The following is a 16,418-nucleotide window of genomic DNA, read 5'->3' on the forward strand; positions in this document are numbered from 1 at the left end:
ATAAGTCGAGGGATAAATAGTTTAAGAGATGCGATGTAATGATGCAGCTCTATAAAACTCTAGTTAGGCCACACTTGGAGTACTGTGTACAGTTCTGGTCGCCTCACTACAGGAAGGATGAGGAAGCATTGGAAAGGGTACAGAGGAGATTTACCAGGATGTTCCCTGGTTTAGAGAGTATGGATTATGATCAGAGATGAAGGGAGCTAGGGCTTTACTCTTTGGAGAGAAGGAGGATGAGAGGAGACATGATAGAGGTGTACAAGATATTAAGAAGAATAGACAGAGTGAACAGCCAGTGCCTCTTCCCCAGGGCACCACTGCTCAGTACAAGAGGACATGGCTTTAAGGTAAGGGGAGGGAAGTTCAAGTGGGATATTAGAGGGAGGGTTTTCACTCAGAAAGTGATTGGTATGTGGAATGCACTGCCTGAGTCAGTGGTGGAGGCAGACACACTAGTGAAGTTTAAGAGACAGGTATATGGAGGAACTTAAGGTGGGGGGTTATATGTGAGGCAGGGTTTGAGGGTCGGCACAACATTGTGGGCCGAAGGGCCTGCAATGTGCTGTACTATTCTATGTTCTATGTTAAAATACATTGTAGCATTTTCAGGGTGCAACGCGACATTCTTTCAATTGTATAATGCATCCAGAAATCAGCACATGATTATGGTGAAAACAAAAATCGATTCCCAGGTTCTGCCAAGCCTCAGTCTAAGATTTGAGATGCCGTTTGAACTGTGCATTTCATCACTCACCTATCAGTTGAGTGGGTAACTCAGATAACCCTTGGGCGATGTTCATGTATTCCTGTGGGTCGGGGCCTGTTTAAATCAAAAGGCTTTCATGAAAACAGAGTTTATAATCTAAAATTGTTATAATTCAATGTCACTTTGTGTTCAATGCTTATCTTTAACATACCGAGCACTTGTATATCCTTGAGTATTTTGTCCAACTTCTGTAACTCAGTCCGCATTTTCACAATGGATTCCCACATCACCCTCCGGGACTGCGTGTCTTTGCCCATCACCAAACTGATGAATAGTCTGAAACTCTCTATCCGGTTTCCCTTCAGTTCAGTGACTTTCTATAAAAGGGAAGCAGTGAATTCATTTTGTTGCACACGAAAAGACATGGAGAATATGGCTCGGTTGCTTTCTGAACAGGCACAGTCAATGCTACTTCAGCTACTTCACTATTTCATCCTCCCTCTAAAGATCTTGGCTTTGTCATTCAGAGAGAAGCGTAACTGAATGAAATTGCAAGTCAATATTGTGCCTGAATAAGGCTTTAGCGACCCTCAGCAGGAGAGGTTTTGGCTGACAGACATACTTTATTGATCCCGAAGGAAATTGGGTTTCGTTACAGCCGCACCAACCAAGAATAGTGTAGAAATATAGCAAAATAAAACATTAAATAATTAAATAATAACATGTTAATCACGCTAAGTGGAAATAAGTCCACGACCAGCCTATTGGCTCAGGGTGTCTGACACTCCAAGGGAGGAGTTGTAAAGTTTGATGGCCGCAGGTAGGAATGACTTCCTATGACGCTCAGTGTTACATCTCGGTGGAATGAGTCTCTGGCTGAATGTACTCCTGTGCCTAACCAGTACATTATGGAGTGGATGGGAGTCATTGTCCAAGATGGCATGCAACTTGGTCAGCATCCTCTTTTCAGACACCACCGTCAGAGAGTCCAGTTCCACCCCCACAACATCACTGGCCTTACGAATGATTTTGTTGATTCTGTTGGTGTCTGATACCCTCAGCCTGCTGCCCCAGCACACAACAGCAAACATGAAAGCACTGGCCACCACAGACTCAGCATCGTCCGGCAGATGTTAAAGGACTTCTGACTCCTCAGGAAATAGAGACGGCTCTGACCCTTCTTGTAGACAGCCTCAGTGTTCTTTGACCAGTCCAGTTTATTGTCAATTGGTTTCGCCAGGTATTTGTAATCCTCCACCATGTCCACACTGACCCCTTGGATGGAAACAGGGTTCACCTTGGCCCTCCTCAGGTCCACCACCAGCTCCTTAGTCTTTTTCACATTAGTTTGCAGATGCTCATTGTGATTAGTTTGCTCAATCTGTCAGATAAGCATCAGCTTACCAAACAGTGGCATGAAACATCTGTATAAAATTAAATCAATACTACAAAGCAAAACAAAACGACACAATATGAAAATATGTGGCAGTTTATCCGTTATTTAGGGAGAGTGGAATAAGGTTTATGTTTCAAATATTTCATCAGTAGAGATATCAATATTTGTCAACTATTGAATATGTTAGAGCTGTTTTCTCTACTTCATCATTTCACCCTTCAGGGTTTCATCTAATCCAAGCCAGCAGCAAGTGACACCTCTAATTAAAAGGACATTTTACTGAATATGACAGCAAGCAAAGAGACATCACCGTCATGTTTCCGCAACGACCCCCGTTGCTTTAATCAGAAGCTCTGAATAATTCAAAATTTACATCTGACCTGTTATATATTTTCTTTTGGCACAACTACTGCTGACATAAAACCCCTCTCCACATATTTTGCAATATATTAGAAGGTTAGTGCAGGCAGTATTTCTGTGAATGTTACTTTTTTTTCCATCCAACGAAACATATCTGATGGAGTTGACAATGGCAGAATGATGAGGAAACAAAGCAGTGTGACAAATGACAAAATTACAGTCTGACAACAAGAAGGCAAGGGGAGGGTAGAGCGAGAGTTAAAAAGATGGATTATGGGATCAAATCTCACATAGATAGGAACATAACTGAATTTTCAGAAGCTACACTGCAGATAATTAGAAAAGGCCACAGTCAGAGAAACAGGCATTCGGTAAGTTGGGGGCGCGTTCAGTCGCTAATGATCCTAATCGGTGTCGCTAACGGTCCTAATGATCGCTAGATCCTTCTGTGCATTAAGAACCTAACTTAATGCTGGGCAACACAATCAGCGAATTCTTCGCTGGCGGAGAACATCAAGGAACTACTCAACGTGCTGCTTCCTGAGTCCGAGAAGGTTTACAATCTAATAGCGAGTGGCAGTCATGGTCGCTTTTCCTGGCATGCCACAAGTTTTATTCCCTAATTTATTGGGCAGAGAACAGTGGAGGATGGCGGGACAGCTGCGTGGTAGCGGTCGTAGTGAGGATATGAACTTAAGCCAGGAGAGAGAAGTTAAAACCAGTTCACAGCCCGGGACTGGTGTGACACAGCCTCCAGGATGGAGTCAGTGCTCTCTCCCAGTGTTTCGCTCGGCAGAAAACAAGTCCTGCTGTGGACTGGTCTGAGGGCCTTATGCCGCGGGGTTCCCTGTTTTATAGTTACCAGCAAAGAGGCACATATAGCTGGCGCACTCCAGTGTTCATTTGACAGGGGCAAAGCTCTATTGCGGTTGACTGAAGATTTGGGGTCTAAACTGCATGCATGCATAATTGGCTGGTTGCACTTCATTGATATTTTCAGTAAGCCTTTGACAATGTGCCACACATGAGGCTGCTTAACAAGCTATGAGAGCATGGCACTACATGAAATATTATGGCTTGAATAAGGCAGTGGCTGATTGGCAGGAGACAGAGAGTGGGAATAAAAGAAGCCTTTTCTGGCTGGGGGACGTTGATGAGTGGTGTTCCACTGGAGTCTGTGTGGGGACCGATTGCATTATATTATACAGCAGTGATCTGCATTATGGAATTGATGGCTGTGTTGCAAAGTTTGCAGATGATATGAAGGTAGGTGGAGGGCATGTAGTTTTGCGGAAGTAGAGGCAACAGAAGAACTGAGACAGATTAGGAGAACGGGCAAAGAGATGGCAGAAAGTATACAGTGTTGGGGTATGTTCATGTACTTTGGTAGAAGAAAATAAACTGTTGGCAATTTTCTAAATAGAGAGAAAATTTAAAAAAATCTGAGGTGCAAAGGGACTTGGGAGTCCTTCTGCAAAATTCCTTAAAAGTTAATTTGCAGGTTGAGTCTGTGTTGAGGCAGACAACAACAATGATGGCATTCACTGCAAGAGGTCTAGAATACTTTTATATTATGATATAGGGCAAAAACATTTATAAAGCATTGGTGAGACGCCACTTGGAGTATTGTGAGCATGTTTGATCCTTTTATCTAGGAAAGTATGTGCTGAAACTGGAGAGGGTGCAACAGGTTCACGAAAAAGACTACAGGATTGAATGACTTGTTATATGAAGGACGTTTGAAAGCTCTAGGCCTGTCTTTACAAGAAATGAGAAGAACGAGGGAAGACCTCGTTGAAATCAACTGAATAGCGAAAGACTTTGATAGGGAGGATGTGGAGAGAATGTTTACTATGGTTTGAGAGTATAGGTACTATAGGACGAGAGGAGACAGCCTCAGAATAGATGGTCATCGTTTTAGAACGGAGATGGGAAGAAATTTCTTTTGCCAGAGAATGGGATTGAGAGGCCTTGGGGAGGGTCCAGAGAAGAATCACGAGGAAGATTCCTAGAATGAAAGTGTTAACGTATGAGGAGCCTTGAGTAATTTTGCGCCTGTACTCCTTGGCTTAAGGGAAGTCTCATTGAAACCTGTGAAACATTGAAGGGATGTAGCGAGGATGTTTCCTATATTGGGGGAGTGTAAAACCAGAGGACACAGCCACAGAATAGAGAGACTTCAATTTAGAAAGGAGATGAGGAGGAATTTCCTTATCCAGTGAGAAGCGAATCTGCAGACATCGTTGGCACAGATGGATGTAGAGATTAAGTCATTGGGTATATTTATAGTGGATATTTATATCTATCTTCAGCCAACATACACCTAACACCTTATGATGGAATGGAGGATCAGGATGCAACTGAAGATAGATCGGCCTCGGACTTTGCTCAGAGAAATAGCTAGTGATGTTCTGGGACTAGAACGACAGATCGCCAAGAAAGGGCACCAGTAGGAAAATGGAATGAGTTCCCCTAACAGGAATAGTGCAAATAATTATGGAATAATTCAGCATAATTTCCTTATGGTCCACTGCACTGGAAAATAATCCCTCAGTTTCACTACTACCGGGTCCGAGGAGTTACAGTTGTGAAAGGGATTGAAAGGTTTAAGTTCCATACCAGTAAAACTGAAGTCTTTAGATGATGAATTTATAGATGAAAATACATATTTACAAATTGCTACACTTGCCTGATTAATTACTTATAGCGCCGACAACAGAGTCAATCACTTGGGTCATGCACATAATGTTCTAATACCGCTACTGGCTGGATAGGACATATCGTAATGGGAAGGTCTGCTTGTGTTATACATTATGAGTGGGGGGCGGGGTGTTGGAGTGTAGAGTGTGTTCAGACTGGAATTGCAGAGGGATGGGAACCAAAGCGCCGGCCCAGATAGTGGGGAGAGTGTGGAGATATATGTCATTAAAAATCAAAAATAGGCATCAAAAGATTGAGCATTGGGTGAATATAGTCCTGAGGAGTGTATATCTCAATGCAATACGTATAGAAGGAAAGGATGATGAACTCAGACAATCGCTGAATTATGATACTTTTGCTTTTTCCACTTAATGACTTGGTCTCCCATAGTCTAAAAGGATTAGATGGGATAGAGTTTGTCAAATGTGTTCAGGAAAGTCTTCTTAATCAGCTCACAGAAATCCCAATGAGAAAATGTGCGTTACTTTATCTATTAGTGAAAGAGACAGGGCAGGTGACAGAAGTTTGTCTAGTGAAAACTCTGCATCTAGTGAGCACGGTGCCATTAGTTTCACAGTGAATATGCAAAAAGATAGGCCTGATCCATGGGTTGCGATACTAAATTATTCGAAATTAGATGAAGGGTAATCTTGAATGTATCAGAAATGATCTGGCAAGTGCCGAATAGGACAGGCTGGTTTTTGGCAAATGTGTACTTGATAAGTGGGAGATGTCAGAAGTGAAATTTTAATAGTACAAAGCCTACTATATGCCTACTGGCATATAATGTGAATCTAACAAATTTGGGAATCTTGGTTTTCAAGCGATATTCAGGCCCTGGTTGATAACAAATTGAGATGCATTGCAGGTGTAGGCTGTTTGGAAAAATGAGGTGATTATGGAGTATTGAAATGCAAAAAAGTACTAAGAAAAGAAATCGGGGTGCTAATAGGAGTCATGAGCTTCCATTAGCAGACAAAATGATGAAGAATTCAAAGAGATTCTACAGATAATGTTAAGAGCAAAAGGATTGCACTGGACGAAATTGAGCAAATACAAACTTCGTCCTGTGCAAAATCAGATTGGTGAATCGTCCATAGAGCCAGAAGAGATGGGGAAGATTTCAAATGCATTTTTGCATCTATATTTTCTCAGGAGACGGGCACAAAGTCTATACACGTAAGAGAAAACATCATGAACTCCATACTGATCAGGAGATGTTTGCTGTTTGGGGGCATATTAGTGTGGATTAGTCCCTAAGGCCTGACAAAGTGGTCCTTCAGACCCTGCAGGAGGCAAGTGCAGGATTTGCTTGACACCTATCATCTTTAACGATAGGTTAGGTACCAGATTGTTGAAGGATAGCCAGTGTCGTTCATCTATTCAAGAAAGACTCGAGAAATAAAACAGAAAATTATAGGCCAGAGAGCCGACATCAGTTGTGGGAAAGTTATTGGAAGTTATTCTAAGGGATTCAATATATAAGTGTTTGGCTACAATTGGAGTGACTAAGGATAGTCAGCATGGCTTCAATCGTCTAATGAAGCTTAGTTTTTGGTGGAAGGTACCAGGAAAGTTGATGAAGTCATGGATGTTCTCTATATGGACTTTAGCAAGGCACTTGGTATGATCCCACATGGCAGGTCGATCAAAAATGATCAGTTGTTGGGCATTCAATATGAGGTAGTAAATTGTATTAGACTAGCTTTGTGCGAGAAGCCATCGAGTGGGAGCACATGTTTGCCTCTCTGACTGGAGACCTGTAACTAGTGGCGAGTCTCAGGGGTTGGTGAAGGACTCCTAGATGTTTGTCATTTATATCAACAGTCTGGATGATCACATGGTTAGCTGCATCTGCAAAGTTGCAGGTGACGCAAGGACTTGGGAGTGCAGTGGACAGCAAGGAAGACCATCAGAGCATTCGATGAGATCTGGACCAGCTGGAAAAATGACAGATGGAACTTAATACAGCCTAGTGCGAGGAGTTGCACTTTAGTCGTGGGTAGATCTTACACAGGGAACAGTAGGGCACAGGACACAGAGGAGTGTAGTACAAGAAAGGTATCTGAGAATGAGGTCTATAATTATTTGTAAGTGGCATCGTAGTTAAGAATGCTGTTGGTACATTGGTCTTCATAAATCAAAGTATTCATTAGAGGAGATAGGATGTTTAAGTTGTATATGACGTTGGGGAGGTCTAACTTGGAGGACTGTGTGCAGTTCTGGTCACTTATCTACCGGGAAAATGAAAACACGAATAAAAGATCCCTAGCTATAGGTAAGTAGCCCCACTGCCTTATAGGCAGCCTCGGGAGAAACGGAGGCTCTGGGAATAAACACAGACTGAAAAAATCGCTGTGGGGCTCCAAAGGCAGCTGGATGCAAATGAACGTGATTTTATCCACGCGAACCTTAAGTCAGTGCTCCCCAAATTCCATCAGTACGTGGACTTTGCAACGATGGGGAGAACGTGTTGGACTTGGTTTACACGATCATCCCCGACGCGTACCGGGCAGAGTCACGCCCCCACCTCGGATACTCAGACCACATCTCTGTTATGCTAATCGCAGCATACAGACCGCTCGTCAGGCGCTCCAGACCAGTTCAGAAGCAGGTGAAAACCTGGCCAGCAGGAGCCATCTCTGCTCAAGACTGCTTTGAGCACACTAACTGGCACATGTTCAGGGAGGCTGCAACTGATGGCGACTCTACCAGCTTAGAGGAGTACACAGCATCAGTGAACAGCTACATCAGCAAGTGCATTGATGATGTCACTGCCCAAGACCATCACTATACGTGCCAACCAGAAGCCATGGATGACCGCAGAGGTGCGTGCGCTGCTGAGGTCCCGCGACTCCGCCTTCAGAGCAAGTGACAAGGCAGCTCTAATAACAGCAAGGGCCAAACTGTCCCGAGCCATCAGAGGGGTAAAGGGTGCACACGCTCAGCTAATCCACAGCCACTTCCAGGACAGCGGCGGCACGCGGCGCATGTGGAAGGACATCTAGAACATCACCATTTACAGGACAACATTACCTGACTGTGCAGGTGATGCCTCCCTCCCAGATGTGCCGAATAACTTCTACGCCCTGTTAAGGCGGAAAATGATGTGGCGGCGAGGAACTCCACCCCTCCTACAAATGGCTAGGCGCTGTGTCTCACCGTGGCCGACGTGAGAAGAACCGTGTGCAGTTCAACCCATGGAAGGCTGCTGGACCAGACAACATCCCTGGTAGAGTGCTCAGAGGATGTGCAGACCAGCTAGCGGATGTTCTCACTGACGTCTTCAACATCTCCCTGAGCAGCGCCACCGTTCCAACGTGCTGCAAGGCCGCCACCATCGTCCCCGTGCCGAAGAATTCTTCAGTGTCCTCTCTAAATGACTACCGTCCCATTGCACTCACATCCATTATCATGAAGTGTTTTGAGTGGCTCGTCATGAAGATAATAAGACCTCTCGGTGAGAGCTGCCCCCCTCACTGGACTCCCTGCTGTTTGCGTACCGTCCCAACCGCTCAACAGATGACACCATTGCCACCACCCTCCACCTAGCCCTACTCCACCTGGACAAAAAGACACGCACGTTCGAATGCTGTTCATAGAGTTCAGTTCAACATTCAACATCACCATCCTTCAGAAACTGACTGGAAAGCTGAATTTACTGGGCCTGAGTACCTCCCTCTGCAACTGGATCCTAGACTTCCTGACTGGGAGACCTCAGTCAGCCCGGATTGGGAGCAGCATCTCAAACACCATCACACTGAGAACGGGGGCTCCCCAGGGGTGTGTGCTCAGTCCACTGCTGTTCACTCTGCTGACCCACGACTCTGCTGCAACACACAGCTCGAACCACATCATCAAGTTCACCGATGACACAACCGTGGTGAGTCTGATCAACAAGAACGACAAGGCAGCTTACAGAGAGGAGTTGCAGGGGCTAACAGACTGGTACAGAGCCAACAACCTGTCTCTGAATGTGAACAAAACAAAAGAGATGGTCGTTGACTTCAGGAGGGCACGGAGCGACCACTCCCCGCTGAACATCGACGGCTCCTCGGTAGAGATCGTAAAGAGCACCAAATTTCTTGGTGTTCATCTGACGGAGAATCTCACCTGGTTCCTCAACACCAGCTCCGTCTCCGTCCCAGCAGCGTCTCTACTTTCTTCAAAGTCTGAGGAAACTCCATCTCCCAACACCCTTCCTCATCACATTCTACAGGGGTTGTATTGAGAGCATCCTGAGCAGCTGCATCACTACCTGGTTCGGAAATTACACGATCTTGGATCGCAAGACCCTGCAGCGGGTAGTGAGGGCAGCTGAGGAGATCATCGGGATCTCTCTTGCCGCCATCATGGACATTTACACTACACGTTGCATCCGCAAAGGAAACAACATTCTGAAGGACCCCATGCACTCGTCATACAATCTCTTCTCCCTCCTGCCATCTGGGAAAAGGCACCGAAGCATTCGGTCTCTCATGACCAGACTATATAACAGTCTCTTCCCCCAAGCTATCGGACTCCTCAATACCCGAAGCCTTGACTGACACCTTGCCCTATTGTCCTGTTTATTATTTATTGTAATGCCTGCACTGTTTTTGAGCCCTTTATGCAGTCCTGTGTAGATCTGTAGTCTAGTGTAGCTTTCTCTGGGTTGTTTTTTTTTACGTCGTTCAGTCAAGTTTTTTGTACTGTGTCATGTAATACCATGGTCCTGAAAAAAAACGTTGTCTCATTTTTACTATGTACTGTACCAGCTGTGGTACAATGGTCGAAATAACAATAAAAGAGACTTGACTTGACTTGAGCATCTTTCCAGCGTCTTGCTGTGGCCAAGTTGGTGCCGAACGAATTGCATCGCTCTCCGTTGTCCACAGCGTTGTGACCAAGAATGGGATCTTGACGACTGGAACTCTACACCTTCCGCCCTGGCTTGTACCGGGGAGAGGTCACTCTAGTGCCGCTGTTCGCAACGACACTAATGTATAGGCCCAAGCTGCACACACCGTATAAGGCACAGATAAATGAAATGCATGCAAGCTTTTTGAGTTGAGGTTCAGTGGCACTAAAACTAAATATCATGGTTTAAGGGGAGAATGTAAGATGTTCAAGGGGACCAGGAGTGGAAACTTATTTACTCAGTGGGGCGAGAAAGTGTAAAATAAGTTACCAGCACAAGTGGTGCAAACAAGTTCGATCTCAACGTTTATAGTAGCTATGGATAGGGGTAGGGAACACTGTCGTTTGTGCTGTACTCATGCACAGATTGTAGGCGTAGAGACGACTGTCGATGGAGCTGTAAGGTACACGGATGGGTGTAGGGAAGCCTGTCAGTGGTCCTGTGCAGTTACAGAGATGGGTGAAGGGAAGGCTCTCAATGGTGCTGTACAGGTACAAAAATGGTAGAAGTAGGGAAGCCTGTCAATTGTGTTGTATAGATACACGGATGGCAAGTGTAGGAATGGCAGTCGATGTTACTATACAGGTACATGGTGTAGTAAGGCTGTCGATTGCGCTGTAAAGGCAGACGGATAGCAGGTGAAGGGAAGGTTGTAGACAGTATACGTACATGGAATGTGGTGGTTGGTAAGGCTGTTGATGATGTTCTACTGGTACACGGATCGTAGGCGTAGCAATGGCTGTCGATTGTGTTGTACAGGCACGGATGGGTGTAGTGAAGGCTGTCCATTGTGTTGTACAGGTGCAGGGGTGAGTTTAGTGAAGGCTATCGATGGTGTTGTACAGGTACAAGGATTGCAGGTGTAGGGAAGGCTGTTGATTGTGCTTTACAAGTCTAGGAACAGTGCTTGTAGGAAGGTTGGAGATGGTTATGTACACGTAAACGGATGGTAGGTGTTGGAGAGTCTGTCGACGGTGTTGTACATGTACACGAATGGGGGTAGGGAAGGCTATCGATGGCGCTATACAACAAGGATTGTAGAGGTCGCCGAAGCTGTCGATGGCAGTGTACAGTTGCACGGATGGGTGTAAGGAAGGCTTCTGATGGTGCTGAACAGGTACAGGATTGGCAGGTATAGGGAAGGCTGACGATTGTGCTGTTCAGATGCACGGATAACTCTATAGAAGACTGTCGATGGCGCCGTAAAGGTAGACGAATGGGTGTGGGGAAGGCTGTCGACTTGGCTGTATAGTGAAACGGATTGTGGTAGGAAAGCCGTCGATGGCGCTGTACACGGATGGGTGTCGGAAAGGCTGTCAATGGTGCTGTAGAGGTACATGGATTGGTGTAGGGAAGGTTTTCTCTGGTGCTGTGCAGATACACTGATAGTGGATGTAGGGAATTTGTCGATGCTGCGGTATAGATATACGGATGGATGTAGGGAAGGTTGTCGATAGTGCTATACGGGTACACGGATGGGTGTAGAGAAGGCTGTGATCTGGTGCTGTACAGGTACACGGATGGTAGGCATAGGAACACTGTCAATGCTGCTGTACTGGTGCACAAATGGCAGGTGTAGGGAAGTGTGTCGATTGTGCTATATGGGTGCAGGGATTGTAGGGGTTCGGGAGGCTGTCGATGATGCTGTACAAGAATACGGATAGTAGTAGTAGGGAAAGTTGTCAATGTGTACTACTTCTCTATATCTCCAAGAAATGTCACCCAATGAGTTATTTGCGAACTCAGATGGAGAAGAGCTGGTTTCGCTGCAAGAGTTCCGTCCCTCAGTGGCTGCAATGAAGCCAGTGGGTCAACTGAACTTTACCGATTGCCCTGATAAGATGCGTAGTTAGTTTGAAATCGACTGCCTGTTGAACAGTCCGGATATGCAGAAACTGTTTTAATGCCACACTGGTAAATACAGACAGACAGACAGACAGACAGACAGACAGACAGATATACTTTACTGATCCCGAGGGAAATTGGGTTTCGTTACAGTCGCACCAACCAAGAATAGTATATAAATATAGCAATATAAAACCATAAATGATTAAATAATAATGTTAATTATGCCAAGAAGAAATAAGTCCAGGAACAGCCTATTGGCTCAGGGTGTCTTACACACCGAGGGAGGAGTTGTAAAGTTTGATGGCCACAGGGAGGAATGACTTCCTATGAAGCTCAGTGTTGCATCTCGGTGGAATGAGTCTCTGGCTGAATGTACTCCTGTGCCTAACCAGTACCTTATGGAGTGGATGGGAAACATTGTCCAAGATGGCATGCAGCTTGGACAGCATCCTCTTTTCAGACACCACCGTCAGAGAGTCCAGTTCCACCCCTACAACATTACTGGCCTTACGAATGAGTTTGTTGATTCTGTTGGTGTCTGCTACCCTCAGCCTGCTGCCCCTGCACACGGCAGCAAATATGATAGCACTGGCCACCACAGACTCGGAGAACATCCTCAGCATCGGCAGATTTTAAAAGACCTCAGTTTTACAGCGGGTTTGAGGAGAATATCAGCCGCTTCCCACCTTAATCGGTTCATGGCTGAGGCCTGTTCTGCTCAACGCAATTCGGAGATCAAAGATTTTGCCATGTGGAACCCAGAACGTACAGGAGATTAATTTTGATCACTATCCCCCCTGATATAAGCAGTTATATGATAATTATCTAAATACACTTACCTCATGTTCTTCTGCACGGAAATGTCCTTCCTGTCCAGACATACATCTGAGTGTTTTGACCCCTTCTTCTATCGCTTGTTCCAGCCTGTCCCTGTAGTACTTTGTTAGTTCGTACAGTCCATATTCGTCCCACTGTGCCAGGAGGGCAGAGATTGTAGACTCTGCGACTGCGAATATGAAAAGAAGAAAGCAGACACTAACCCAAATTACCACGTCTCCAGCGCTCTCACCATAGGCCATTCATGTATCGAAACTCCGGCACTCCGCTACAAACGCGGATTATCTCCCAACATCCAACACTGGCCTTAAACCCTATCCAACAATGAACTGGGAGTTACTTTACCAAAAAGGACAATTTTTGCCAGAAACTATACCCTGGCACTCCACTCACGCACTCCACTCCACTACAGTTCTATTTTAGATGGGCAATAAATGCTGGGATTGTGAATGATGCTCACTTCATAAAGATACCCTCTGCTTCCGGGCGGCTACATGTCCCTTAATTCACACCCCAGAAGTGCACTCTTCATCCGTATAGCTCCATACGCTCTGCTACCCATGCTGGAAACCCTAAGAGCAGGTAGAACATTTCTTGTAGTGGGGAAACGTTTGCCCCACTACAACACATGCATCACACCCACACATTTCCCCCGTAACCAACTGACCAACCTCAAACAAGGAACCGCATTCTGCGACCACATCACTCTCGTATATCACTCACTCGCTCCTTGTCGTGCACTTGTGAATTCCGTGTTCAATGAGCCGAACAGAACAAGGATTCACAATGGGTGTCTGCAATGGAGCCGAGACTCTGGCTGACCAGATTTGGAGTGGGACTGTGCTGGTGAATGTGAACCACACCTCCTGCTAGGTGACCACCTCGATGAACCCGTAACTGGGCACATCCACTCCCAGAAAAACAACAGGATAGACAATGACTACGCGGTAGAAACCTTGAAAGCCTACAGCACAATACCGGCCCACAGCGCTGTGCCGAATATGTCCTTAACTTAGAATTTCCCTAGCGTTACCCATAGCACACTATTTTTCTGGGCTCCATATACCTATCCAGAAATCTCTGAAACGACCCTATTGTATCCGCCTCCACCAATGTCGCTGGCATCCAATTCCACATACTTACCTCTCTCCGTGTAAAAAAAAATCTTATCTCTGACATCTCCTCTCTAGCTACTTCCCAACAGCGTAAAACTGTGCCCCCTCCTGTTGGCCATTTCATCCCTGGAAAAAAAGCCTCTGAATATCCACACAATCAATGCTTCTCATCATCTTAAACACCTCTATCAGGTCACCTCTCATCCTCCTTCGCTCCAAGGAGAAAAGGCCGAGTTCACTCAACTTATTCACATACGGCATGCTCCTCAATCCAGGCAACATCCTTTTAAATCTCCACTGCACCCTTTCTATGGGTTCTACATGCTTCTTGTAGTGGGGAGACCAGAAGTGAGCACAGTACTCCAAGTGGGGTCTGACCAGGATCCTAAATAGCTGCAACATTATCTCTCGGCTCCCATAATTCATCCTACGATTAATGAAAGCCAATGCACCGTATGCCTTCTTAACCACAGAGTCGATATGTGTAGCTGATTTGAGTGTCCAATGGACTCGGACCGCAAGATCCCTCTGATCCTCCACACTGCCAAGAGTCTTATTATTAATACTATATTCTGCCATCCTTTTTGAAATACAGAAATGAACCACTTCACGCTTATCCAGGTTGAATTCCATCTGTCACTTCTCAGCCCAGTTTTGCATCCTAGCAATATTCCGCTGTAACCTCTGACAGCCCTACACACTATCCACAACACCTCCAACCTCTGTAATACCAGCAAATTTACTAACCCATCCCTCCACTTCCTCATCCAGGTCATTTATAAAAATCACGGAGAGTAAGGGTCCCAGAACAGATCCCTGAGACACACCACTGGTCAACGGCCTCCATGCAGAATATGAACCATCTACAACCACTTTTTGTATTCTGTGGGCAAGCCAATTCTGGATTCACAAAGGAATATCCATTTGGTTACCATGCCTCCTTACTTTATGAATAATCCTTGCATGGGCTACCTTATCAAATGTCTTACTGAAATCCCTATACACTACATCTACTGTTCTACCTTCATCAACGTGTATTATCACATCCTCAAAAATAATATCAGGTTCTTAAGGCACAACATGATTTTGACAAAGCCATGCTGACTATTTATAATCATATTATAAGTCTCAAAATTTTCATAAATCCTGCATCTCAGGATCTTTTACATCATCTTGCCAACCGCTGAAGTAAGACGCACTGGTCTATAATTTCCTGGGCTATCTCTACTTCCTTTCTTGATTAAGGGAACAACATCCGCAACCCTCCAATCCTCCGGAATCGCTGCAAGTAATCCCTATAGTCACTAATATCCTTTTCTGTAGTGAACACTGAAGCAAAGTATTCATTAAGTACCTCTGCTAACTCTTCCAGTTCCATAAACACTTTTCCACTGTCACACTTGATTGGTCCTGTTCTCTCACGTCTTATCCTCTTGCTCCTCACATACTTGTAGAATAGCTTGGGATTTTCTTTAATCCTTTCCGCCAAGGCCTTCTCATATCCCCTTCTGGCACTCCTAATTTCCTTCTTAAGCTCCTTCCTGCTAGCCATATAATCTTCCAGATGCCCATCATTAATTAGTTTTTTTTAACCGTTCATAAGCTTTCATTTTCTTCTTGATTAGATTTTCAACATGGATCCTGCACCCTAGAATCCTTTCCATGTCTCATTGGAAAATACCTCTGCAAAACTCCATGCAAATAGCCCCTGAACATTTGCCACATTTCTGCCGTACATTTCCCTGAGGACATCTGTTCCAATTTATGCTTTCAACTTCCTGCCTGATATCCTCATATTTCCCCTTACTCCAATTAAATGCTTTCCTAACTTGTCTGTTCCTATCCCTCTCCAATGCTATGGTAAAGGAGATATTATTGTGATCACTACCTCCAAAATGCTCGCCCACTGAGAGACCTGACACCTGAACAGGTTCATTTCCCAATACTAGGTCACGTACAGCTTCTCCTCTTGTAGGTTTATTTGCATATTGTGTCAAGAAACCTGCCTGAACATACCTAAGAAATTCCACTCCATCTAAACCCCGCACTCTACGGAGATGCCAATCAATATTTGGTAAGTTATAATCTCCCACCACAAAAACCCTGTTATTATTACTCCTTTCCAGAATCTGTCTCCCTATCTGCTCCTCGATGTCCCTGTCACGATTGGGTAGTCTATTAAAAAAACCTAGTCGAGTTATTGATCACTTCCTGTTTCTCACCTCTACCAAAAAGACTCTGTGGACAATCCCTCCATGACATACCCCTTTTCTCCAGCCGTGACACTATTTTTGATCAACAGTGCCACGCCCTCACCTTTTTTGCCTCCCTCCCTATCCTTTCTAAAACATCGGAAGCCTGGCACTCGAAATAACCATTCTTGCTCCTGAGCCATCGAAGTCTCTGTAATGGACGCACATTATAATACCATGTACTGATCCACGCTCTGAGCTCATCAGCTTTGTGCATAATACTCCTTGCATTAAAATAGACACATCTCAAATCATCAGTCTGAGCGCGTCCCTTCTCTATCACCTGATTTTCGCACTGCCT

The 16,418-nt window shown here is 45.1% G+C and overlaps 1 protein-coding gene across 1 annotated transcript in view; it reads right to left on the minus strand.

The window, feature by feature from the left end:
* The window catches only part of LOC140723042 (NACHT, LRR and PYD domains-containing protein 3-like), a 58,938-nt gene that overhangs the window by 25,821 nt on the left and 16,699 nt on the right, over positions 1 to 16,418 (minus strand). Inside the window, exons 3-5 of the mRNA XM_073037662.1 lie at positions 12,753 to 12,919; positions 921 to 1,086; positions 758 to 823 (exon numbers count right to left, since the gene is read on the minus strand). Of these exons, the coding sequence (XP_072893763.1) occupies positions 758 to 823; positions 921 to 1,086; positions 12,753 to 12,919 (399 nt within the window). The remainder of the gene's footprint in view (positions 1 to 757; positions 824 to 920; positions 1,087 to 12,752; positions 12,920 to 16,418) is intronic.

The sequence above is a fragment of the Hemitrygon akajei genome, unplaced genomic scaffold (assembly GCF_048418815.1).
Source record: "Hemitrygon akajei unplaced genomic scaffold, sHemAka1.3 Scf000099, whole genome shotgun sequence".
NCBI lineage: Eukaryota > Metazoa > Chordata > Chondrichthyes > Myliobatiformes > Dasyatidae > Hemitrygon > Hemitrygon akajei.